Here is a 26130-nt window from a genome sequence, read left to right as displayed (position 1 = left end):
GGAAGATCGGTCCATCAATGGCTATTCGCCAGGATAGGCAGGGATGAAAAACTATCCTCTAAGTGTCCCTAGCCTGTTTGCCAGAAGCTGGGAATGAGTGACAGGGAATGGATCACTTCATGATTGCCTGTCCTGTTCGGTCCCTCTGAAGTACCTGGCATTGACCACTGTCAGAAGACAGGATACTGGGCTGGATGGACCATTGATCTGACACAGTATGGCCATTCTTATGACAAATGCAAAGTACTCCACTTAGGAAGAAACAAGTTGCACACATTCAAAATGGGAAATGACTGCCTAGGAAGAAGTACTGCAGAAAGGGACCTGGGGATCATAGTGGATCATAAGTTAAATATAGTCAACAGGGTAACATTTGCCCAAAAAGGGTGTATTAGGACGAGTGTTGTAAGCAAGACATGAGAAGTAATTCTTCTGCTGTACTCCACCCTGATTAGGCCTCAACTGGAGCATTGTGTCCAGGTGTGGGTGCCATATTTCAGGAAAGATGTGGACAAATTGGAGAAAATGTAGAGAAGAGCGACAAAAATGATTAAAGGTCTAGGAAACATGACATATGAGGAAAGATTAAAAAATTGGGTTTGTTTAGTCTGGAGAAGAGAAGACTGAGAGGGGACATAACAGTTTTCAAGTACATGAAAGGTTGTTACAGGAGGAGGGAGAAAAATTGCTTTCCTTAACCTCTGAGGATAGGACAAAAGCAATGGGTTTAAATTGCAGCAAGGGCTGTTTAAATCGGACATTAGGAAAAACTTCCAGACTGTCAGGGTGGTTAAGCACTGGAATAAATTGCCTAGGGAAGTTACGGAATCTCCATCATTGGGGATTTTTAAGAGCAGGTTAGACAAACACTTGTCAGGGATGATCTAGATGATACTTAGTCCTGCCATGGGTCCAGGGGACTGGACTAGATGACCTCTTGAGGTCCCTTCCTGTCCTGCAATTCTATGATCGTATTGTTTCTATGAAATTACAAGTTGTGACGAAGTGGGACTGTTTTGTGGGTGTCTCAGTTTCCCCTATGCATTTCTTAAGTCTCTAGGTGGTGGGATAAAGGCCAGTGTGCATAAATCACTGACACTCTGTCTTCCTGGCAACAAATGGCCAGAGCCCTTCCCCCCTGCAAGGAAATAGCTAAAGGTGAACAAAGAGATCAGATGACCTCCTGGCCCAGGAAAGCAACAAAGCCCAGAGAAGGAGCGGTTTGAGGGGGTTTCAGTTTGGGGCTGGCTGGGGACAAGGAGTGAGGGCAGACGTGGAGGTCTCACTGGGCCCCAGAATGGACCTGCCTGAGGGGTCCGGTTCTCTGTACCTACAAGCTCTGTTTTAGACTGTATTCCTGTCATCTAATAAACCTGTGTTTTACTGGCTGGCTAAGAGTCATGTCTGACTGTGAAGTGGGGGTGCAGGACACTCTGGCTTCCCCAGGACCCCACCTGGGCAGACTCGCTGAGGGAAGAGTGCGGAGGGGCATATGCTGAATGCTCCAAGGAGAGACCCAGGAGGTGAAGCCGTGTGAGCTTCTTGCCCTGAAGACAGTCTGCTCCAAGGGAGAGGAGGCTCCCCAAAGTTCAGACTGGCTTTGTGGGGAGCAAGGTCCAGAGCATCGCCCGGGGACTCCGTGACACAAGTAACTTTAAGTAACCAGTGAAAAAATCCTGGCACATTGCAACTGGCAATGCAGAATCAAAAAATGTCCAGGAAAATTAAAAAAAAAACCAGCAAGTGGCAACTCTAGGGCCAGACCTGGTGTGGTCCCTATGCAGGTGGACAGAGTGCACATTGGTTAATCCAGGCCTGCCCTCAGGGCTACAGTTTGTACAAATTTTGATATAGTTCACTGATCTACTGTAAAACAAGCATTATATTAATGTTCATCAGAGCATTCAGGCTATATCAGAGATGCAGTATGGATGACAAAACAAAATGTAAACCTGGGGAAATGGACTGATTTGGAAGATGGATATATCTTTTTCATGCCATGCTTCAGAAAGTAGCCTTCGTCTTAGCTCTAAAGGGCTTTGATGTATCCAGAGCATTAGTAAAACCACTGGAATACTATTCGCTCTAAAGTAAAGACACTTGTATTTCTACCACTGTAGAGAGTAACTCCAAAGCCCTAATGTTGTATGAAACAGGCTGTAACTCTCAAATCTTTATATCCAGCTGCTTTATTTCACACACATTAAGTATTTGAATGTCTGAGGTCCAGTTGTTTTTAATGGATGTCCAAAGCCTAACAGCTTCCAGTCACATAGCCTCAGAAAAAAATCCATTATTAGGTTGCTTGTACAAAAATAGGTTATGTAGCAAATAATATTTAACATCCTGTTTTAAAGTTGTTAATACACTTGAGAGAAAAGTGATTTTTTTTATGGCTGACTATAAGATTTTTTTTAATTAAGAGCCATGTTGTAGTTAAATAGAGTTTTTGCTAACTTTTATATAATGCTCAATCCTCAGGGTGTAACCCTGTCTTCTATGCATTTATCCCTGGATTAATGGCTCATAATTTCATTTTTTACTTACATTACATGGATGGTATTTGCCCACAAGGTTTAAATTCTGCATTTTTTCATGCGGTTTCACATGTAACAGCTCTGCGTTTGAGATTAGTTTTCCCTTAAAGGAAAAGTCATTGGCTAAAAGAAGAGGGTGGGGGATATACTGGTGCTGGTTTTGTCGTTGCCAGAAAAACTTTGATCCAATCAGAGCTATGGAAACCAGGTCTCCGTAGAAAAAAGTACAAACAGACATCTGCTAAAGAGCTATAGAAACATGATGACATTCAAACAAAAGTTACAATGATCTGCTTAACCATCAAGCCTCACGTTCAATGTGTGTATTGCAGTGTTGTGATAGCAACACTGTAGTTATGGCTGAGGGAAGGCACTTTCATTCTATGTCAGATACTTTAAAAAAAAATCTCCTTGAGCTAAAATTGGGTTGAGAAGAATTATGAGCAAACAATTAATTGTAAGCATGGCAAAAATTCCATTAAGCCAATTTTGAATTATCCAAGTATGAATACAAGGGGGTTTTTCACATGTTATAAACTGGTTATCACAGATGTTTTGAACATTTTTGCATCACTCAAAACTAGCAATTTAAAAGCTTCAACCCTGTCAGATTCTGCAAGTCCTCTGCACATGGGTATCCCATTGAGCTGCATGAAGAGGAGACTTACAGGATCAAGCCCTTGGGGAAGATAAGTGTTTATGGAATCTTCAAGGAAATTTGGGTTGGCAAAACAAATGTTAATTTTTCCATTAATAAAGGCTGACTTGATCATCTTAACCCTAATCCTTCTGGACCCTCAACATACTCTGGCCACCTTACCCTATTCTTTAGTCCCCATCCTCCAATGTTTCTTTTAAAATATATGGTCAATTAAGTTAGATAGTTAGTGTACTTTGGAGGCTTGTGCCCCAAAATGTGCTGCATCCTACAGAATATGTACAATTTGTAATAAACTTCTGGGGTAGAGAGAAAGTCTGGAGGGGCTGTCAGACCTGCTGGGTTCTTTTCAAGAGTGTGTGTTTATTTCAGTGTGTGATGTGAGATTCGAGTGATATATGTTTGTGCATGTGTTTATATGGATAACAGAACTCGGAGCACGTTTTAAAGATCTGATTTTACAAACCATTACTCATGTGAGTAGCCTTTATTCATTCCTGTTAGCCTCTCTGAAATCAGTGGGTTCAGCTTGTGTGAGTAAGGGCTACTGGCATTGTTGAGGAAAAGGATATGTAATAATGGTATTTGTTCTTTGCTGTGCAATTGCTTTACTTCCAGATGCATTTTTTATTCCAGCCAATTTCAGATTTGACAAAGCTCACATTCATCACTGAGGGCTAACTCAAAGTCAAGTCTGCAGTTTAAAAAAGATGCCACCTTTTTAAAGGACTTGAGGAAGAAAAGCATCTGAACAATTTTTGTAAAGCATGAAAAATCATTTTTTCATGTTCAGCTGATTTTAAAGTAGCCAATGTAAATTTTACTAACATTTCTGAAAATATTCACCTTTGGACTATCTTTGTGTTTTCAAAGAAATTAAAAAGAAATCTGTTCATTTCTATTCATTTCAGGTTTTGCTAACCACCCTTTTGTTAGGATAATTATATTTTGGGCTGAAACAAAGTGGAAGAAAACCCCTCAATTTATACAAAGTATTGAGCAAGAAGGAAAGTTGCATTATGTTCTAGTACTGTATCTTAGTTGGGGGACGAAGGCTTTCTTTTAATTTGCATTATACTACTTTAAATAAAAAAGCCTCTGTTAATCTTGCTGTTATTTTAAATAGTGACTTTATAAGCATCAGGCACTGCAAAAGGTTTCTATAATAATAAAAGGTAAATAAACAAAGAGGAAATGCTGATCCTATAGGAATTTGCTATAAAACTTTGCCTCGGCAATATAAAACTTTGATCTTTTCACTGTCCTGTTCTCTGATCACCTCCCATTTTGCGTCAACACTTGACATTGTAATAGACTTACTCATACTCATTTTTCACCTTTTGTTACATCTATGGTAAAACTTTTATACTAGAAAAGAGCATGTCCAGAGTGAATAATCAGGGATTCTCTCCATTTAGATCAAATTGCTTTTATAATACGGACCTAGCATTAATATTGTTGCATGATTAACTGTTAACATTTATTTTAGCAGTAATAGGACTATTTTAGCATAAAGTAAGGTCTAAAGATGAGAGAGAAATCTTTATTTAAAAAACCCCTTTGTGTGATATGCAGGCTTTTGATGGGAAAATGTCTTTATTCAGTAAATTTCTAAATATTTTGCAAAGCTGCAATTTGAGTTTTCCAATCCCTAATTACATTTTCATTTTAAACTATTATGCTGTGATGCTGGATTGATTGTTCTTCGTAACATATATTACCAGATAGTGGTACCAGTTACATGAGAAAGAAAGGAAAAAGACGTTATCCTTGCAGGGAGACCTCTGGGTCCACGTGTAGCCCATTGAAGAGCCAATTGCAGGGATGGCCCATTATTTCCACGTACTCTTAGTTATAATGGAGTAACTGTCCACTAAAACTAATAGGAGTTGCAGCCACGTAACAGAGCATGGGGATATGGCCCCACAGTGTACAGAATATCTTGGAAGGTGGTGCATAAAAAAAGGTAATGTTAGAAAAGCATTTAATAGTGTATTTTAATTTATTTGAATGCAATGTAGCAACTGGAATCAAGGAGGGGGGCCAGCACCATATGAAAGCATTTTGCATGGTTGTCTCTAAAATTAGACAGCATTGTTACTTATGTTACAGTGGTTACAAAAATCCCCCTGTAGTGAGGGCCCAAGAGCTTCTGCTCCCTTTACAAATATTTTTTCTTTCCTTATAAACTATAATGGTGATGCTTTTTATTATCATTTCCCCAGCTCAAAAGATAACACAATCACATTTGTTCTGGGAATTTATACTTCCTTTTGCCTTTACATCCTACGGAAGCAGTGGCTTCTGGCTTCTGCCAGATGAAGTAACATTGCATGCAATAGCTGTACAGATTTTTGGGGGTTGGGGATGGATGGGAATTGGCTGGTTGGTTTTAATCTCTGTTTTGTTTGGCCTTGACAGCTTGAAAAAAAGTAAGTCTCAGCTGTGTTTGGAGAACCATTTAGATCCTTTTCTTTTTTTCTTTCTGCATTTACCAAAACAAAACCTCTCCAGCATTTCAATAGCTGTTAGGATGTAACATATTCCATCTCTTCACTTTATCATCTCTGAATGGAGTAGAACACTAAAAGACTATGTTATATGTTAACATATATGTAGACACGTTATTTGCTTGCGGTTGTGTGTCTGACCTGAATGATCTATGGCAGGTGTTCAGAGAGAATTTTGACAATACTGGAAACAGGTTTAGCTTTTATAAATCTGCCAACAGATGCAATTAGAATGGGACAAAAACCATCATTTCTCAATCACCAGACTTTGAGGTCCAGCAAGAATACGTAAGAACCAAAAACAAAACAGTGTGTTATGCTTATGAGTATTTGTGATTAGGCCATTGAGAGGCTCACTAGAACACTAGCCAGCCTGAGAATCAGTTGCACTCTAAGCCCCTTCAGAGGAAGCATAATCAATAGTACATGGTAAGAGACATTTTCCTGCCATTATGAATCACTTGATGTCCTCTTTGATCCAAAGCACTGAATAAATTTTTTATGTGTAATTACCTGAATAAAGTGTGGTTTGCACATTGCTGCGCGTTAGTGTGTGCTCATGAGAAAAACTGCTATGTGTTTTACTTCCATCTAGTGAATCAGGATCTAAATCCTTACGACCTTGTTAGTTTTTCACTTACAGGCTTTCTGCAGCAAACGTGTGGCTTTTAGTTCTCTTAATTACTTAGTGACAGTTCCTAACCCTTTAATGCAAGATGGTTGTTTCTGGCATTAAGTGGTCAAAAATAGCATTTTTATATCATCTTGTTGCCTGACCTTAAACACCAGAAATAGGAGTCAGATTAAGTGAGAACTTCATTAATGAAGTCACAGACTCAGTTATTTCCAAAATGTAAAATCTGAAATTAGAAGTACTGTACATACGCATTTTAACTACATTTTAAAAAAAAATGTTTACTTAATAAAGAAAAGCTTTACTGTCAAAGAAGGATTTTTCTTTTGCCATCTAATGTATGAAAAGCTTGCAATGACAGATCTAATACTGTAACAACAGTGCATTCATCCAATGTTTGATAATGATACATACTGGCTTCTTTAGCCAATATATATTTTTTTTAATTTATGACATGGAAGTATTAAGTGGAACTAGTTTCCTTTTCCAGTCCTTATCTTGTGTAGTGATAAGGATGTAATACAACAGTTGGTACTCATATCACTGCTGTTCAGCGAAGTATGAAGTTTTATCAATTTAAATTTTCACAGTTGGGGAAAATTGTGAGGGGTCAGGTAATAATTATTTATGAGAGAAGATATTGAGATTCAAAAAGTTAAATCTTCATAGCTGTTGAAACAAATTGTCAACATCACATTTCAAAATATACAAAGTAAATATCCTTAAATCTAGCACTAATCATTTCTCAAGAAGCATTTTTCTTACTTTGCATAGCTGTAAATTTTCGATTATTGTCGATGGAAATATTTTTTGTGTCTGTACAGAGAAATTGACGCTTATCAACATTGACTGATAAAAATCTAATCCTTCTGAACCTACATACATAGCATGATAGGGATTGCTTGGTAAGCTGGGAGCAAGCAATATTTGTTTTGATACAGCAAAATCTGAGGTTATGTATATAGGAACAATCTAGGCTATAGCCAGATATCCTGGAAAACAGTGCTTCTGAAAAGAACTCGGTTATTATAGTAAATCACCAAATGAACATAATCTTCCATTGTAATGCTGTGGGTGAAAGGCTACAGTAATCCTTGGATGTAGAAACAGGGGAATATTGAGCAGGAGTAGGGAGGTGGAATTTCCTCTGCATATGGCATTACTGAGACTATTACTGGAATTCATTTCTGGTGTCCTTGAAAAAAAGGTTGTTGAAAAGTTGAAGTGTTCAGAATAGAGCTGCAAGAATAATTTGAGGTCTAGAATTTAGTACTTACAATGACAGGTTTCAGAGTAGCAGCCGTGTTAGTCTGTATCCGCAAAAAGAACAGGAGTACTTGTGGCACCTTAGAGATTAACACATTTATTTGAGCATAAGCTTTCGTGGGCTACAGCTCAATGAGACTCGAGTTCAGTCTATTTAGTTTATCAAAGAGAAGATTGAGATGACTTGATTACATCTATAATTACCTACACAAGGAAAAGGTATCTTATTGTAGCAGACTCTTTAATCTAACCAAGAAAGGTATAACAAGATTCAATTACTAGAAGTTGCAGCTAGACAAATACAAACTGGAAATGAAGTGCAAAATTTTAACAATAAAGGTAATTAGCCATTAGAACAGCCAACCAAGTGATGTGATAGATTTTCCATCGCTTGGAATCTGTAAATCAAGACTAGATGTCTTTCTAAAATATACTCTTGAATTCAACTGCAATTTATGATTTGATGCAAGAATTACTTGGTTTACACAGTGAGTCAGATTACTTTATCATAATTGCCCTTCTGGTTTAAAAACTGATGGAGCAAGTCCTGGACCCATTGAAGTCAATGGATAAACCGCTAATAATATCAGCATGACCAGAATCTGGACCTGTGAATCTGTTCTTGAAACGAAAAATGTCCCAGTTCATGACGACTGTATGTAGCATATATTGCAATAGCTGATCATAATTAATTTGTTCAGCAGTCTTGTGGATAACATGTATTTAATTTCCATTTAAGTTTGCTTAACCATTAATCAGTGGATACGTAAAACCATAACATAGCACTGATTCTAATAACATCTTAAAGTACCAATAAACTGCTGTAAATTGTACACGTGTTAGCTGTGAGCTGAGTGCAGCCATTATTTGTGTAACACTTCAACAACTCCATAATTCGGAATATCATGAGAAAGAAAGTTTTTCATGGTTTTCAGTTAAAAGCAACATTTCCACTCTAAGTCGATGTGATTTTGTTGCTAAATTACTATTAAATATTTATCATAGTCTTGGAAGTTCAGAGTACATCCACCAAATGGATTCAGTAGGAAGCTTTTGCTGGGAAAATGGGCTTGAAAAGCAGCAATGGGACAACCACCTGTTACCTTTGTTTTAAAAGCTATTTTTAAGTGAGCTGTTTCCTAATGTTCCTCAGCAGAGTAATAAAGTTCCTCCTGGCCTTCATAATTTAAAACACTTCTTGGATCATTGCCTCTCTGTGAATTCACTGATTTCCATAAAATATATTTTTGGAATACTAAATTGTACCTTGAAAAATACAACTTCTGCCTCTATGCACAAATGGAATGGCTCACTGTGTTGTACCTGGAAAATCATTTGTTTAGCAAGGAGCTAAATATGATTTTTTAAGCAAAGAATATACAGTAGTAGATGGGTTTCTCCAGATGTTTTTTCAGTGTCCAGACTGAACAAGCTACATGCTTGTCAAGCTTTGCATTTTATTTCCTCTTTTCCGTTTACTTATGGTATATGCTATGTATGTTGAAAAAGACATCTACTGAGGTCAGAACCAAGCTCAAAAAATAGCTGATCCTCAGTTGGGCTGATTTTGTGACATGTTTCTAACATAAAAATATCTAGAACGAAGCATGGTATTTCATATATCACTTCTCATGCAACTTCGTATTGTGGAAATCATCCCAGAATATTTGAATATTATCCCAGAAGCTTTGAATAACTAAAAGGTTTTAGAGTCTGATCTTGAGTGATTCTGTGCACCCACAATTCGAATTGAAGTTAATGGACAGGCACAAATGCTGCATGAGAGGCAATTTGGTACAAAGCCCATTAAATGAATGAAAATATTTCCATTTGACTTGAGTATACTTTGGATCAGGCACATAATGAATATGGTGTTGAGTACCTTCATACTGGAAGAATGCTGAAACATTGGGGTGACTTCAGAGAAGATAAAGGATGATCGATCTAGAGGTACTGAATTACGAGAAGGTTAAAAGAGCTAAATAGGTATTGCATAGCTATGTGACAACTAAGTGGGGCACACTGTAATGATCTACAAGTATTTGATAGGAATAAACAGCTAGAAGGGACTTGAATTAATTAGTGTGGGAATAATTAGAAGTTAGGGGATGAAAATAAAACAAAGAATATTTAGGCTGAATATCAAGAAAATCTTCTGAACAGTAAAACCATGTAGAATGTGTAGTAGTAGTCTTCCAAGGGAGGTTAAATGAAGACTTAAATCTAGAAACTTTTAAAAATTACTGTAGGTTTTGTACAAAGCAGTAGAATATATATTGTAGGAATCATTTCTACGCTGGCAGAGAGATAAAGTAGATGACCTACAGTAACATCTTTTCTTTTCCTGTTTTTAGTATAAACTAAAGGTTTCTATTGACTTCAGTGAGAGTTGGATCATGATCTGAAACAATGATACCGTTGTGAAACAGAGTTGGTGTGATTCAATGCTGTACTTACAAATACAATTTTAAAATAGTAGAAAGAAGAATGTAGCATAAAATAAAGGAGAAAGATAGAATGGTGGGAGCTGGATGCATCTGATCAGTAAGAGAGAAGAGATGCGAGTTGGTTGAGAGACCAGGCAGAAGGCAACAGAGGATGTTCTACTATGATAGTAGAAATATTAACATAACACAGTTTAGCATATGTTGCAGTTAGATAGACCTGAACCAAATCACCAGGTCCAAATGTGCTTGAACTCACAGGAAGTTTGATTCTGGGCCATATCCAAACCTGTTTGCTCAGGCTCCTCTCTAATTACAGCATTTTATTTTGTATGCAGAATTCTCTTTTACTTTTCCAAGCAAACTAAAATGTCTGAAAGTTTATAGCCTCTGGCTCATGTTAGTGATCAGAATGAGAAGTGACCAGTAAGGAAATTGTTTAATAGAATGTGTTAGAACACCAGATTTAGAGATTTCTGACTAGTGATAGATGCTGTTACATCCATATTGCTAATCTCTAGTAAATGAAAAGGTATGAATCTCCCCTTTTTAATTCTCTTCCTTTCAAAACCTCAAAAAGACACACACCAAGCATTATGTTTCTGTGGAATTAATGTGTTAGTTGGTTGAAGTCAGAAGGCGAGGTATGCAATACTCCTACAGAAAGTCATTATCTGGCATGCCTAACTGCCTAGTTAGACATTAAAAAATACAGTGTTCTTAGGTGAATAGAAATCATTGCTTAAGTCTTCCAAAGAAATCGTAGCTCTGCCATCTTTAGTTAATCTTTAGTTAAATAGTGATAAATCATGGTGAAGACTTCAATAACCCTGATTTAGAACTTTGCAAAAATATTTTAAACTGTAGGGACTAGATTCGTTATTGAGTTTTCACCAGTTTTGGTGTGGAATTTCTAGCATCTTGCTTTAAATTTTAATTGTAGAAAATACAACAGTTTTCTTGTTTGAAATAATTTTCAATCTGCAATTAGCCATTCTTACTTGCCAGAAATTTTTGTGAGGTCCAGCAAAATAATAATTTAAAAATCCTTCTCTGAGATGCCTCATGTTTTCTTTGTGGAAAACTTCACCTATGTTATTTTTCACAAGTAATTTCACAAATAACATTTTTTGTGCACCCTCTAAAATGTGCTTCTTGAGTGCTTTCGCTTTCCATCTAGAACAGTTTTGAATTCAGATGGACTATTCATTTGTGTAAAATTACCCATGTATATAAGTGTTCGGGGATTGTGGCCTAGGTTTTTAGGACAGTGCATTAAAACTCCTAGCTGTTACAAGTTCTGAAGCCTCTGCAGATATTACTGAGAGAGTTGCTCTCCAACTCTATCCTGGACAAAGTGACTAGAACGATGATGTGAGACAATTTACTAATTTGCTATGAATCATAACTTACTAAATGTTAAAGGTTGGACCCAAAGGGAGTAGCAGTGGCTACCATGACGTAAGACACAGATTTGCCATGAAGTTTTCTTTTTCTTTTTCTTCAGGCCTGAGTCGACAAGGGTCAGGTCCCCGGTAGTTTTTTCATTGGAATGGAGAGGTGCAAAGACATAATGTCCTTATTTTCTGTCTTTTCTGGAGGGAGGGATAGCTCAGTGGTTTGAGCATTGGCCTGCTAAACCCAGGGTTGTGAATTTAATCCTTGAGGGGGCCACTTAGGGATCTGGGGCAAAATCAGTACTTGGTCCTAGGCAGGGGGTTGGACTTGATGACCTTTCAGGGTCCCTTCCAGTTTTATGAGATAGGTGTATCTCCATATATTTATTCATTTATTTTATTTTTAAAAACCCTCCCTTTTTCACTAAATGTCGTGAAAAGAAAATGTTGACTTTGACCTGCATTTCAGTTAAGACACTTTAAATAAATAACATTTTAATCAAATCAAACTGTATTAAAGCCAATGTTTCACAAGTAGAAAAAATTAAACAAAATTAAGATAGATAATCATGTATCTATTAATTGCACTTTTAAAACGTTTTAAAATTAAATATTTGTTCTCTAAATTTTTTTCTTACTCTTTTTGATCAGGTTATTTGGTGTCACTTCCGTAATTCAAACCAACTGCTCAAGCACCTGGAAGATCATAGCAAACCAAGAACTACTCTGGTATCACCATGCCAATCCCATATTACTGCTGGTGATGTACTACACCCTGGCAACTCTTATTCGCCTTTGGCTACAAGAGCCCGTTGTAAGGGTAATATATTTTTTTCTTCCCACTTTATGAAGAGAATGAAGCTACCAGAGTAGAATTTTTCTAATGCTCACTAATGACTGTAAGAGTCTCAGATTGTTACTGGCATTTGCAAACAGCAGAGTGAAATTTTTATGTGAGGCAGCCATATCCAAGCTGCTGTCTTAAATACACTCTTTCTGATAAGTCCCTCCAGCTCTTAAATGGGTAGTCCTCTTAAGTCAATGGGACTACTTATGTGATTAAGGGCTACAGGATCAAAAGCTTAGGTTATATCTACACTACTGGCTAAATTGGCACTGCTGTGATCAATGCAGCGGTGTTGATTTAGTGGGTCTGGTAAAGACACACTAAATAGATGGGAGAGTGCTCTCATATCAACTTGTGTACTCCATCTCCCTGAGAGCCAGCAGCTATGTCAATGGGAAATGGTCTCACGTCGACATAGCACGATGTAGACACCGATGTAAGTCAACCTAAGTTATGTTGACTTCAGTTACATAATTTGCATAACTGAACTAGCGTAACTTAAATAGTATCACAGAGTTAGTGTAGATCAGCTCTTAGCTTACTTTTGAATTGTGGAAGTCTGTGTGAATATTGTCTACAGTAGGTAGAGGGGTTTTTTTTCTCATAGTGCAAAGCACCATAAAGTCACAGCAAAATAAGCAGTAAATGCAGCACACAGGAGTTACCAATGAGCAATCTTCCTCTGTGTTTCATGGTCTTTACACAGCCTTAAAATGTCCTTATACCAAAGGCAATAGAGAATAAAAATTTAAAAGCAGCCTCAAGGGCTTGTTGCCCAAAAACCAAAATATCAGCTGCAATCTGGTGCAGGATACTGTAAAACATATATAGTTTTGCCTAATCTTGCAATTTTATCTTGAGTCTAGCAATATTTGGTGTTTTTCTTAAAGCCCCAAGTCCAGGATTCATGTGATTATGTGAGCATCTCAGCTTCCTTTTTTTTTTAAAGTAAAGTTCTTAGATCTTATAGTTGTGGAGAAAAGCATGGAACATGATTACAAAGGCACCCTGAAGACTCAGAAAACAAAAGGAAAATAAAATGAGCCCAAATTTCATTATTTAAAAAAATGGCATGATTTGTGGAGGTCTGATTTTTGAAGCTGGGTTTGGTAATGCTGCACACAATAGTACAGGTACACAGCACTAAAGCTGTGAAGAGTCTAAATTTCAGTTGCATCCTTGTGGAATATTAGTGTCTTCATTCATTTTTTACCTCACTCGCCTTGTCTCTTTATTAAGAGTCAGACATTTTTAGGAGGATAGGAAGCTGGTGGGGATGTCTTAAAAAGTTAACTTTTATAAAGGGAAAATATCAAAATATGAAACCATTGTAAGATAAATGCTGTCTTTGTACTATGGCTTCTTTTTTGATGCAGAAAATACACTGTTACATCTCTCCATAAAATGATATGTTCTGGTTTCTAAATCTTAGCAGCTTTATAGACTATTTCGCTATGTATGGTTTTCCCCTTTGATTGTGCCATGGATCAGGAATTGATTTTTCTTTTTACTTGTTTTGTCTTAGAAGATTTTAGATCAAATTCTATTCTCAGTTATACCAGTCTAAATCCACCGTAATTCCATTGCAGTCAATAGAGTTGTTCTGGATTTATGCTACTTTAATGGAGACCTGAATTTGGTCCTTGTCTTTTATTGTAGCTGCCTGTGTCTTCTGTTTTTACAATGTGAAACAATGTCAAACCAGCATAGTAGTGAGGATCTTATCTTTAACTTATGGTACCTCTTCTACATTATTAACCAAGTTCAGAATGCAAAGGTGATAAATTGGCTGAATGGGTCAATCTGAGAGCAGATGGTATTAGATGGTATAATAGCAGTAAATATGCCCAATGGCTTGTGATGGGACACTAGATAGGGTGGGATCTGAGTTGCTACAGAGAATTCTGGGTGTCTGGCTGGTGAGTCTTGCCCACATGCTCAGGGTTTAGCTGATCGCCATATTTGGGGTCGGGAAGAAATTTTCCTCCAGGGCAGATTGGCAGAGGCCCTGGGAGGTTTTTGCCTTCCTCTGCAGCATGGGGCACGGGTCACTTACTGGAGGATTCTCTGCACCTTGAAGTCTTTAAACCACAAGTTGAGGACTTCAAAAGCTCAGACGTAGGTCAGGGGTTTGTTACAGGAGTGGGTGGGTTAGATTCTGTGGTCTGCATTGTGCGGGAGGTCAGACTAGAAGATCATAATGGTCCCTTCTGACCTTAAAGTCTATGAGTCTGAGTCTAATGCTCAAGGAATTATGCCCACATTTGGGTCCTGAGTTTTCAGGGTGAGAAAAAAGTGCTCAAAAAGGAGCATAAGTAGGATTTTAAATGGTGCATGATTGTGCTACTTTTACGCAGAGGTGAATTTCACCTTCAGTCTTTACTCAGAAAAATTCCCATTAAAGTTGTTTGGAAGTTTGCTTGAGTAAGGACCTCATGTTTGGGCCCTTGAGTCCTGCAATAATTTAATAAAAGAAGAGGAGCCAATTTATCTCTGGTGACTTCAGTGAAGTTATATCAGGAATCAGTTTTTCCAGAGGTTCACTGGATAATAATTTAAAATATGAATCTAGGGCCTGATTCTTCACTTGCTCACTTTGGTGTAAATCAGGAATAACTTCACTGAAGCTCGTGTGAGAAGAGAACCAGGCCTCTACTATTTGCAATGTTGTTTGAGTTGGGAAGGTGGGGGTTGGGAGAACATTATTAGCGCTACTCTTAAACTCTCTTGGAGCTGTGCACTTAACCATCATCGTTGCTTGTATGGTGGGAGAACTGCAAGTGTTGGACAAGCCAAAGGCAGCCTAGAATTATAAGGTTGTCTGCTAGATAATGCTCTGCTTTACCTCTTTTTCCTCATCCCTGAAATAGATTAAACAAGACACCATTTCCCACCCTCACCCATCACCACCTGAAGTTTCTATAATTTAAAATCATTATCTCAATACCTCAGTACACTTAGTGTTTGTTTGGTCAAATCGATGCCAAACTAAATGTTCCTGGTAAATGTTTCGTTGTGGGCCACTTTTATATGAAAACTTTCAATTTGTGAAAGTGGCATGGCAAATTTAAGCCTTATAATTAGTTTATTTTACATTTGTTAAAATTTGGTTTGAAATATCCTCTAGATTCTAAATATAAATATACATACATATGTGAAATGTGCTGCTATGCTTTTGAGAAGTAAAAATAAATTAATAAATACTGCTTATTTAGGCTGAGCTTTTTAAAAAGAGGAGCTTAATATGAGGCTTGTAGAGTGGGTTTTTCAAATCCACTTAGATTATTTAGGCACCCTTCTCCCAAGGGAAGCTTTGTAAATCTCAGCTCTATTTCATGGGTTAGACTTCAGAATAAGTGGGCTGATATATAAAAGGGCGGAGAACCTCACAACCCCCATTAAAGCCCAGCTTCAGAGTCTTGGTTTTGAAAATCTTGGCCTGAGGAAGAAGACAAAAGTAAAATTTTGTGCTATTTCAATAGCGTCAGCAGATGGAGCTCAAATAAAACATTGTTCCCAGAGCTGAGTGGACATGATACTGTCCTCCTTTTTAAAAATAAAAAAGGGAGGGGGTGCAGGGGAGTAAATCAAAAGCCAATTTAATTCAGGCTTCATTTGAAACAAAGAAATAAAATGTATCTACTAAATGGAAAGAATAAAATGTGCAGAAAAAAATCATGTTTCACCCTGTTGAGTCCGTTGAAAGTGGAAAAAAATATGAAAATTATTTGACTAGATCAAAATCTGTTCTAATTTACATCAGTGTAAATCCTGAGCATGGAAGTCAATAGATACTCTGGATTTTGGTTGCAATTTAGTAAAGCACTTGAACATATGTTTAAGTCTCATTCAGGCCAGTGGGACCTTAGCATGTGTTTGAAGTTAAGCATGTGCTTAAATGCTTTAGGGATTGGTTTTCTGAATTGGGGCCTTACAGCAGTATAAATGACATCAGAATTTGGCTTAATAATTATGTGTAATCAACTCTCTAAACTGCCTGCTATTTAGCCAGGACTGATAGAAATTACATAGAGATGAAGTATGATTTAAGGTAACTATAATGTTAGTGCACCAGCAATGCAGAATCAGACTCTAATGCTTCCTGTTTGTTAGACTTGAATGTTTATTAGTAGAGTGCTTTTCCACACAGGATAACCCACTTCAGAGCATGTACACTCTATCCTAAAAATCCTCAATTTTGTTATTCACGGTGAGATTAAAACCTAACCGCTAAGAGGTAGGGGATTGGAAGAAACTTCCCATTGGGCATGTGATTCCATAATTATTCAAGGTGTGGCTTCTAGATGTTCCGAATCAGTTCACTGTTCTGATCCATTTACTGTGTTACCATATATCCGGAACAGGATTAGTGTGTTATTCTGTAGTTTTTGAATACGTATTACATATGCCCAGAAAATATTTTTTTTCATTTAATTTACTTCTCAGTATAGCAAGACAATGCTATCCCCACATTCAAATAGACAAAGAGAGAGTTTTAATTTCAGTAAATCTAGCTTTAAAATGATTACATATCTGCATTATACTTTGTGGTTTTGTTTATACTATAAAGCAGGATGTGGAAGTCTGGTTACTTATGGTATCCTGTAGGAATCAGGAAACATCTTGATATTGATGGGTTTAGCAATTATAGAATAGCTCTGTCATCATTTTCTGAAAATGTCATACTAATAAAACGCATCCATCATAGATACAGTACATTAAACACTAGAAGATATTTCAAGGCATATAATTTAGAGGAAGAACAGCATCTAGGTACCACAGTGTTACTCTTAGAAAATCGCTATTTAAGAATTACAACTATGCCTGCCATTCCCATTGTTTAGGAGATAGATGATGATGAGAAATCTGGTATCAGCGAAGAAGACAAAGAAACAGACTGCAACCCAACCTCAAGGAGACGAAGTTTGTGGTATGCAAGCCACTACACAGCTGATGAGAGAAAAGTAAGACCTGGGGAAAGGGTTCCCTATGTCAAAATGTTTCAAATGTGCAGTTCATTTTATTGTGGTAACTTTGTCAAGCAGTGTTTCACAAACTTGGGATGCCGCTTGTGCAGGGAAAGCCCCTGGCTGGCCGGGCTGATTTGTTTACCTGCCACGTCCACAGGTCCGGCCGATTGCGGCTTCCACTGGCCGTGGTTCACTGCTCCAGGCCAATGGGAGCTGCTGGAAGTGGCAGCCAGTATGTCCCTCGGCCCGCACTGCTTCCAGCAGCTCCCATTGGCCTGGAGCAGCGAACTGCAGCCAGTAGGAGCCATGATCGGCTGGACCTGCAGATGCAGCAGGTAAACAAACTGGCCCAGCCCGCCAGGAGCTTTCCCTACACAAGTGGTGTCCCAAGTTTGGGAAACACTGTTGTAAAGTAATGTATTACTATTTGGGGACATAGTGGTGTAAGATCCAAGTAAAAATGTGTGAGTGATTATGTAATTATCATGACACCAACACTTTGGGAAAGGTAGGGAAAGGAATGTTATTATTTTGTAAAACTTAGAAGAAGAAAAACAAGGGACCATGCTAGGAAGTGAAAGCAGAATGTTTCCTGTGTTTCCAGCTTCCAAAACAAAAAGATCCGGGATTAGAGTATGATCTACCTTAAGACAGTTGACTAGGGTCCCTAATTGGTGAGGCCAAGCTGCCTTTGCCCTCCCGCAACACAACCCAGCCTGCCACCAACATGTTCCTTTTCTTCCCTGTACACCCCAATGCCAGGGTGGGGAGGGTAGTTGGTGTAGGAGCCAACTCACCAGCTTCACAGCAACAAAGAGTCCCCTTCTCCCTGCCCACTAGAGGAATTCTCATATGGCCAGCTGCCCACAGATTTTGGCTCCAAAAGTATTAGGGTGAGCCTTAAATTAACATTTCCAATCCCCAAGAGTACTGTGATGGAAATAACAATAACAGTAGTAGTAGTAGTAAATAATAATAATAATAATAAATAATAAAAACTGCTCTGAGTGAACTGGACACTGAACTATAACAACAAACAGATCACTATATTCCTATATCCCCAACAATTGCAGTAGTAACTTTAGTACTCCTATATCCTCAGCCGCTATTAGAAAAGCCAGTGAAGACATACGTTGGAAGTATCTCCAACTTCATACTGTCTGATCTGGAATGGTGATAACACAAACCAACAAAAGGCAGTTTATAGTCCAGAATGCTTTGCAGAGTTGCAGTAGTGTACGTTTACAAAGTGAAATGATGACTGAGGGAAAGAGCATTTAAATAACAAATGAAGAGGAGAGATTCAGGAGTTCAGTTCCAGAGTACAGGAGCTGCAGAGAAAAAAAACTCTTAAGTTGACAGTGCAAAGATGTTGTTGAGGGCGAGATGAAGAATGTGTTCAATGAGGGGAAGGAATAAAAAGGGGAGAACAGGAAGACAAAGTCTGCTAGATAGGAACAATTCCATGCAGGATTTTATAAACAAGAAAGATAGTTTTGAACCAGATCCTGAAATGACACCGATCCAGTGGAGTTGTTTGAGGGTGTTTGCATATTTTTAAAGAGGGGTAGCATTCTACACTTGCTGGATTCTAGAAAGCTGGGGGTTGGGAAGGCCGTTGAAAGGAGGTGCAGTAGTCTAGGCGAGAGGAGCTGAAGGCAGGATGAGGGTTTCAGCGGAAGTGGAGCTGAGTCAATGTAATATGTGGGCAATAGGTGATAGGGACATTCACACACACAGGAATAGAACAAACTAGAATAGATAGAGTTGCATTTGTTGAAGGATCTATTACCCAAGAGAAGCACTAGTGGTTTGGAGTACAGAAAGGGGCTGCCCCAGTCATAACTGCTGATCATAAAAACTATAAAATACATATACTCCTATAATACAGTTGTGGCCTTTGCTAGGTAAGGCCATGATTCTCTACAAAGTTTCATGTAGACTTAAAAGTCTAAGGCAGTAAAAGTTGCTTAATATAGTGGGGTCATTGTGCTTCACACACTGCTTTCATGTCACAGAGCAAGGGCCCAACCCTATCAGCCTAACTCAAGAGAGCCACTTTCATAAATAAAAACTGAAAAAATGGGTCCCAATGCTCGCTTTAAAAAAAAGAACCAAAACCAAAACAAACAAAAGCCGTCTGCTATATTCTGAGTTTCACTACATGTGGTGTTGATTACTTGTAGAGAAATATGTTCTCTTGTCCAAAAGATGCATCTTCTATAAACCGAATGTAATCTTGGCAAAGCCAATATGTTGCAGGAAGATGAGTTTGAGTATTCTTAACAAATTTAGTTACAATATTTTCTTCTTCTATGAGTCACATCTTATAGTCCTTTCTCAGGCAAAATTCCCATTGATTTCAAGTGTGAGCTTTGCCTGAGAAAAGACTGCAGCCTTTAGCCCTATGTAATTATTATCTATCAAATTTTCAACAAATAGAAATTACTAGAGTGTGTTTTGATGATCTCTATATCTCTTCATCTACTGCTTCATAATATATCAATAATTGCTGCTGAATGATGAAGGGCAGTAATTAGATGCCGTTGATGAAAATGTAGTGCTCTTCCAGTAATTTCAATAATATTATTAATACTTTGAAATGGAGATATAAATTTTTTATCCTACTGTAATAATTCTGTTGACAATGATTTTATATTTAGAGAAATTCTAACGATCATTTAAAAAACCTTAATTTTAAGTGTCTCATTGGAAAGTCATTTGATATTAACTGTAATAACATATTGATGAATTCCCGTGACCATCACATAATTTCAGTATAACATCTTCACTTGTGATTTTGAATTAAGACATTTAAAAATAAAGTTATGCCAATAATTATGCTAAAATAAATGTTGTTTAATTTGGCATACTGTACAATTCTGCTGATTCTTTAAAAATTCTTACTGAATTTCTTAATTCAGATCTGTTGAGAGGATCAGCAAATATGCATGCATCTATTAAACTTATTACTGCTTGAGCTATGCTTCTTCATTAATAATCTGTCCTTCCATTGCTTTTTACAGCTTCTGTCAATGACTCAAGATGAATACAAGTCATCTGATGTTAGTATACTATCAGTCTTTGCAATTTATTTGTACTCATATAGATGGTGTAAATATAGATTATGCATATATGGATTATGCATGGGTTGATATTAGGAAAAACTTTTTCACTAGTAGGGTGGTGAAGAACTGGAATGGGTTACCTAGGGAGGTGGTGGAATCTCCTTCCTTAGAGGTTTTTAAGGTCAGGCTTGAGAAAGCCCTGGCTGGGATGATTTAGTTGGGTTTGGTCCTGCTTTGAGCAGGAGGTTGAACTAGATGACCTCCTGAGGTCCCTTCCAACCCTGATATTCTATGATACACCTAATAGAGACAAGTTTCTATGACATTTTAAAATGTTCTAATCTTTTTATTAGCCTAGCCATTATATTAAAACCTTAATTATCCAAACCTCCCTGCTGTTAATTACATTGAGAACTCCTTTGATTATCCAAAATCTTGATTATTTAAACTTACTAAGTATCTCCCATTTGAGGTTGTACTAACTGGCAAAAGATCTTCCTTAGTTCCTTGTATTTTAAACAGAACATGCAACTCTGCTTTTCTAACATAAGCTACCCTAAAACTTAATTCCTTCTTTGTGACGTGTTTTTTAAATGTTCATGTTGAATTACTGAGGTCCTGCAAAAATGACCAAATACCTGAGTTGAATATTAAAATGGTGGAAAGTGTGAAATTTTATTTGAACAGGCAACAAAGTAATTAGCCCAAAGGCAGGAAATCCTAGCAGATTCTGAAGGGGGAAATGCTCTGTGTCAGTCTCATACTTTAACAAATGGGGTTGCAGATCTCCTCCGCCATGCAGCCTAGAAACAGCTGTAACCAAACCTGAATATGGCCCCCAGCCCTTGTGACAACTATTGCATCAGGAAACCACACAATATATTTTGCAGTGAGATTGGGTCTGTAAAACTGGCCCATCTCCATTGGTCAGCTGCTGAAACCCTTGCCAAACAAGGACATGGCCAACAACACATTGCAGAAAGGAAAGTTCAAATAGTGGCATAAACATTGAGTAATAAACAATTGTAACAAACACAACTAATTTTACTAATTGTAACAAATGCAGATCACCCTGCTGATTTAAAAATGAAAATCATTTGTACCCATCATCTTCATCGGTACTGGAAACCATTAGACAGAAAATTAACCTTAAAGAGAAGGATGGGACTCATGGCTATGGCATAGAACTAGTCAGAAGATTAGGGTTCTTTCCTAGGTTGGCCAGAGATTGCTTATGTCATCTAACAGAAGGTACAACCTTTCCATGCTTCAACTGGCCTGTCTTTAAAATATGTGTAATGCCTACCTCACAGTGATGGTTTGAGGATTAAGTAATGTTTATAAGAGCTTTGAGATTCTTTGATGAGGGTTACTGTAGAAGTGCAAAGCACCATCGTCATTATTATTACTGTTTTGTTAGGGAAAATGTAATGAAATCGGTGTCATCATTCTTTTTAGCCTAAATTGGTCTGCTAAAATTATTCTTAGGATAATTATGTTAACATCATGTGTAATGTATGATTGTTCAGTATAGAGAGAAACCTGCTGAAATGATTTCATTAAGTTTCTTTCATATTTTAGAAACAATACCTAGTGGAAGTTAGTAAGTAGCAGTTTCACTCACACAGGAGCTTTTCTAAAAGGAATGCCTTTCTCCAATTCTCGTCTGGCAGGTCCTGCTCGTAACAGTGAATGGGACTCCTGTAGATTATCACACCATGCACCCCACACTTCACTTGGAGAATGGCCCTGCCAAAGCTGAGATGTACTCAACCCCACAGTATAAATGGGAGCCATCAGATGACATGTCAGGTAGTAACATGAATTATTTGGGAATAAACCCGTGTATTTGGTATTTTATTATTTACTCTATAGTTAAATTCTTGGCCTTGTGCATTTTTGTTAAGCAGCTTGCTAAGATTTAAGAAACTGTTAGAACAAATTGATAAATTAAATAGCAATAAGTCTCCAGGACTGCATGGTATTCACCCAAGAGTTCTGAAGGAACTTAGATATGAAATTGCAGAACTACTAACTGTAGTATGTAACCTATTGCTGAAACAAGCCTCAATACCAGATGACTGGCAAGTAGCTAATATGAAACTCATTTTTAAAGAGGATTCCAGAGGATTATTCCAGCAATTACAAGCTAGTAAACCTAACTTCAGTACTGGGCAAATTGGTAAAGATCAAAATTATTAGACACGTGGATGAACACAATTTGTTGGGGGAGAGGCAACATGGCTTTTGTAAAGGGAAGTCATGCCTCGCCAATCAATTAGAATTCTTTGAGAGTGTCAGCAAGCACGTGGATAAGGGTGATCCAATCAATACAATGTACTTGGATTTTCCAAAAGCATTTGACAAGTTCCCTCACCAAAGACTCTTAAGGAAACTTAGTTGGCATGGGATAACATGGAAGGTCCTCTCAGGGATCAGTAATTGGTTAAAAGATAGGAAACAAAGGATAGGAATAAATGGTCAGTTTTCGGAATGGAGAGAGGTAAAAAGCGAGAGTTGTACTGGGGCCAGTCCTATTCAACATACCCATAAATGATCTGGAAAAAGAGTGAACCATGAAGTGGCACAGTTTGTAGATGACACAAAATTATTCAAGATAGTTAAGTCCAAAGCTGACTGCAGAGAGTTACAGGGGGGTCTCACAAACCTGAGTGACTGGCCAACCAACTGGCAGATGAAAGTCAGTGTTGATAAGGGCAAAATAATGCACATTGGAAAAAATAATCCCAAATACACATATATAATGATGGGTTCTAAACTAACTGTTATCACTCAAGAAAAAGACCTTGGAGTCATCATAGATAGTTCTTGGAAAAATTCAGTAGAAGGTCCAGCTGAAGTAAAAAATGGTAACAGGATATTAGGAACTATTAGGAAAGGGATAGAAAATAAGACAGAAAATAACATAATCTCACCATATAAATCCATGGTAAAACCCACACCTTGAATAATGTGTCCAGTTTTAGAGACCCCATCTGAAGGGATATAGTGGGAATGGAAAAGGTTCAGAGAAGGGTGACAAAGATGATCCGAGGTCTGGAACAGCTTCCATACAAGAAGAGACTAAAAAGAATAGGGATGTTCATCTTAGAAGAGAGATGATTAAGGGGAGGTATGATAGAGGTCTATAAGATCATGAATGGTGTGGAAAAAGTGAATAGAGAAGTGTTACCTACCTTTTTCTATAATGCTAAAACCAGGGTTCACTCAAATTAATAGGCAGCGGACTTAATACAAACAAAAGAAAATACTTATTCACCCAATGCCCAATTAACCTGTGGGAATTCATTGCTGGGGATGTTGTGATGGCCAAAAGTATAACGGGTTCAAAAAAGAACTAGATAATTTAATGGATGATAGGTCCATCAGTGGCTATTAGCAAAGATGATCAAGGCTATACCCCCATGCTGATAGCACCCTTAACTTTTGACTGCCAGAAGCTGGAAGGGAAGGACAGAGGTGATCTCTCCAAATTGCCCTGTTCTGTACACTGCTGAAGCTCTGGCCACTGTCAGAGACAGGATACTGGGTTAGATTGCCCATTGGTCTGATCCTGTATGACAGTTCTTATGCTACCAATCAACTTGCAGATCTTTGAATCAAGTCGCAGGTGCATATTATCCAAAATACTGTACTTGCCTGCCCACCAACACATTTGTTTTATGTCCTTACATGACCGTGTGTACTGTACTTCTGTGGATTTTTCCTGTGGTTCTCAGGTCAGTGTCAAGGTATCAAAATTATTAATATTGATGTGGCTGAGTGCTGTAATGGTAGCACAACGTTCTGCCACATGGGAAGCATCTGAGTTCACTATACCAGAATACAATGGCCTGATTCCTGCAAGTTTTACTCAATTTGTGCAAGGATTGTAGGGTTTTGAACTGTGTGTACATGCAGTGCCATTAGACTTATTTGAATTGCACAGTAAGGATCTTTTTCTACTTAGAAAAGAAAGAAGAGGAAGATGAGGAAGAAGAAGAGGAGGAAGATATTCAGGAGAAAAAAGAAAATGTTAAAATACATGCTATGGTCTCTGTCTTCCATTTTATCATGAAACAAAGTTACATTTGTGCTCTGATTGCAATGATGGTACGTATGAAAGACAAAAAAAAATAGAGTTGGGGTAGTAGACATCATCTAATTATAGATGTCATCTAACTCTGAAAATGAGCTTCTGCCACATTATTGACAGCATCAATATATTTATCTTCTAAATGTCTTGGTGAAGGATGATTAGTCATGTTGATTTTTCATTGGTGTTTACTTTAACATTGTAAAATCTGGACCTGAGATTTGAATCTGTTGGATGCATGTGGTTTATTAAAACATTACCCCTCAAATTATGCCTTGATCCTACCACTAACTCCTTATGGGGCAGGGCACAGGTTTCCGCTCACAGGGATTCTATTACAGAATAGGGGCTTAAAATTCTAGCTTTAGACTACATAGTATTTTGTTACCTGCGGCAGATCAGAAAAAGCTCAACATGTTCATTTTTCAAATTTTTATTAAGTGAGTTTTAATGCATTTACTCAATTCAGAAATTGTCTGCAAAAATAAAGCACTTCATAGTCAGACAGTAAATCTAAACTTGCCATTTGTACTTCAGATTGAATCTATGCATCTAGTTCAAACTCTGTATGAAAATAAACCTATAAACATTGATTTCTTTCATCTACACAGGGAGGACATCTAGGAAAATACAATTTTGTGCCAACACATTTTTTTGTGATTAATTTTCTTTTTTTTTTTAAATTGCATTGCCTATCCCTTAAAACAGAGGGTCATTTTGTGCAAATTAGCTTTGGATTATACTGTAGCAAGTTCACAACGTGGTAGTTCTCTGTCAGCATTTCCAAGGTCTGGTTTCACTATTTTGAAAAGGTTTCAACTGGGATACAATTTATCATAAAGTTTCTTGGCCCAATTTTGCCCTAAAATTTTTTTAAAAATAGTTTGGCCACTTTTTGTTTGCATGCAGCAAAAGAAAACAGATATTTTGTATAGTTTTCGGACTTTTGTTTGCTGTTCCTTAGCATGAAAAGTCTCTGGAGATAAACAAAACATAGCAGATTCTTTGTGCAGATTGAATATGGTGCTTTTTGAAATGTTAGTAAGTAGTTATTTTCTTGCTGTGGTGTATATACATATATTTTGAAGTGATTGCTGCACATGTGCTTTAATTACTTTAAATTCCATTCAGGGTTCAAATCTGTCAGTATCAGTGATGGAGCTGTATTGGTCTGAGCTTTCTTCTAGTCTCAAACTGAGATAATATCAGCTCTGAAGGATCTATGTTCTAAGTATTGTGAACCAAATTCAGCTGCTATTCCACTTATGCCATACCCAAATGTGACCCATTGTGCATGTTACAGTCTTGTATCTTAATGGAAGAATAGCATATGCATGATTCTCAGAGGCTATAATGGACACTTTATCAAGTCAAGACTAATCCAGCTTTGATTACAATATTCTTAATATTTCATTCTTTTCTGTCTAAACAAAAAAAGAAATTAAGACTCCATTGACTTCAGCTAAATTACTCTAGATTTATACTGGTGCATTGCCAATACCAGAGTCTAGTCCAAAATCAATAACAGTGTTTAATAAAAAGACACTTCCCCCCATGCTATGTTTTGTCCAGAACAGTTTAAAGTAACGTGTTGTTTGATACCTGTAAAATGAACAGAACATTTGAATATACTGTAAGGAACAATGCTACACTGGGTTGGGTTAGGCTAAGTCTACTCCATCTCTAATATCTAGAGTACAACA

The 26130-nt window shown here is 37.5% G+C and overlaps 1 protein-coding gene across 1 annotated transcript in view; it reads left to right on the top strand.

The window, feature by feature from the left end:
- Positions 1–26130, top strand: part of PIEZO2 (piezo type mechanosensitive ion channel component 2) — a 457344-nt gene that overhangs the window by 315889 nt on the left and 115325 nt on the right. The window contains exons 8-12 of the mRNA XM_045007801.1: positions 12098–12266; positions 17138–17257; positions 20290–20328; positions 22005–22143; positions 24302–24444. Coding sequence (XP_044863736.1) covers positions 12098–12266; positions 17138–17257; positions 20290–20328; positions 22005–22143; positions 24302–24444 — 610 coding nt within the window. The remainder of the gene's footprint in view (positions 1–12097; positions 12267–17137; positions 17258–20289; positions 20329–22004; positions 22144–24301; positions 24445–26130) is intronic.

Source organism: Mauremys mutica, chromosome 2 (assembly GCF_020497125.1).
Source record: "Mauremys mutica isolate MM-2020 ecotype Southern chromosome 2, ASM2049712v1, whole genome shotgun sequence".
Taxonomy (NCBI): Eukaryota; Metazoa; Chordata; order Testudines; family Geoemydidae; genus Mauremys; species Mauremys mutica.
Note: the sequence above shows the minus strand (reverse complement) of the source record. Positions and strands in the feature narration are given on the sequence as shown.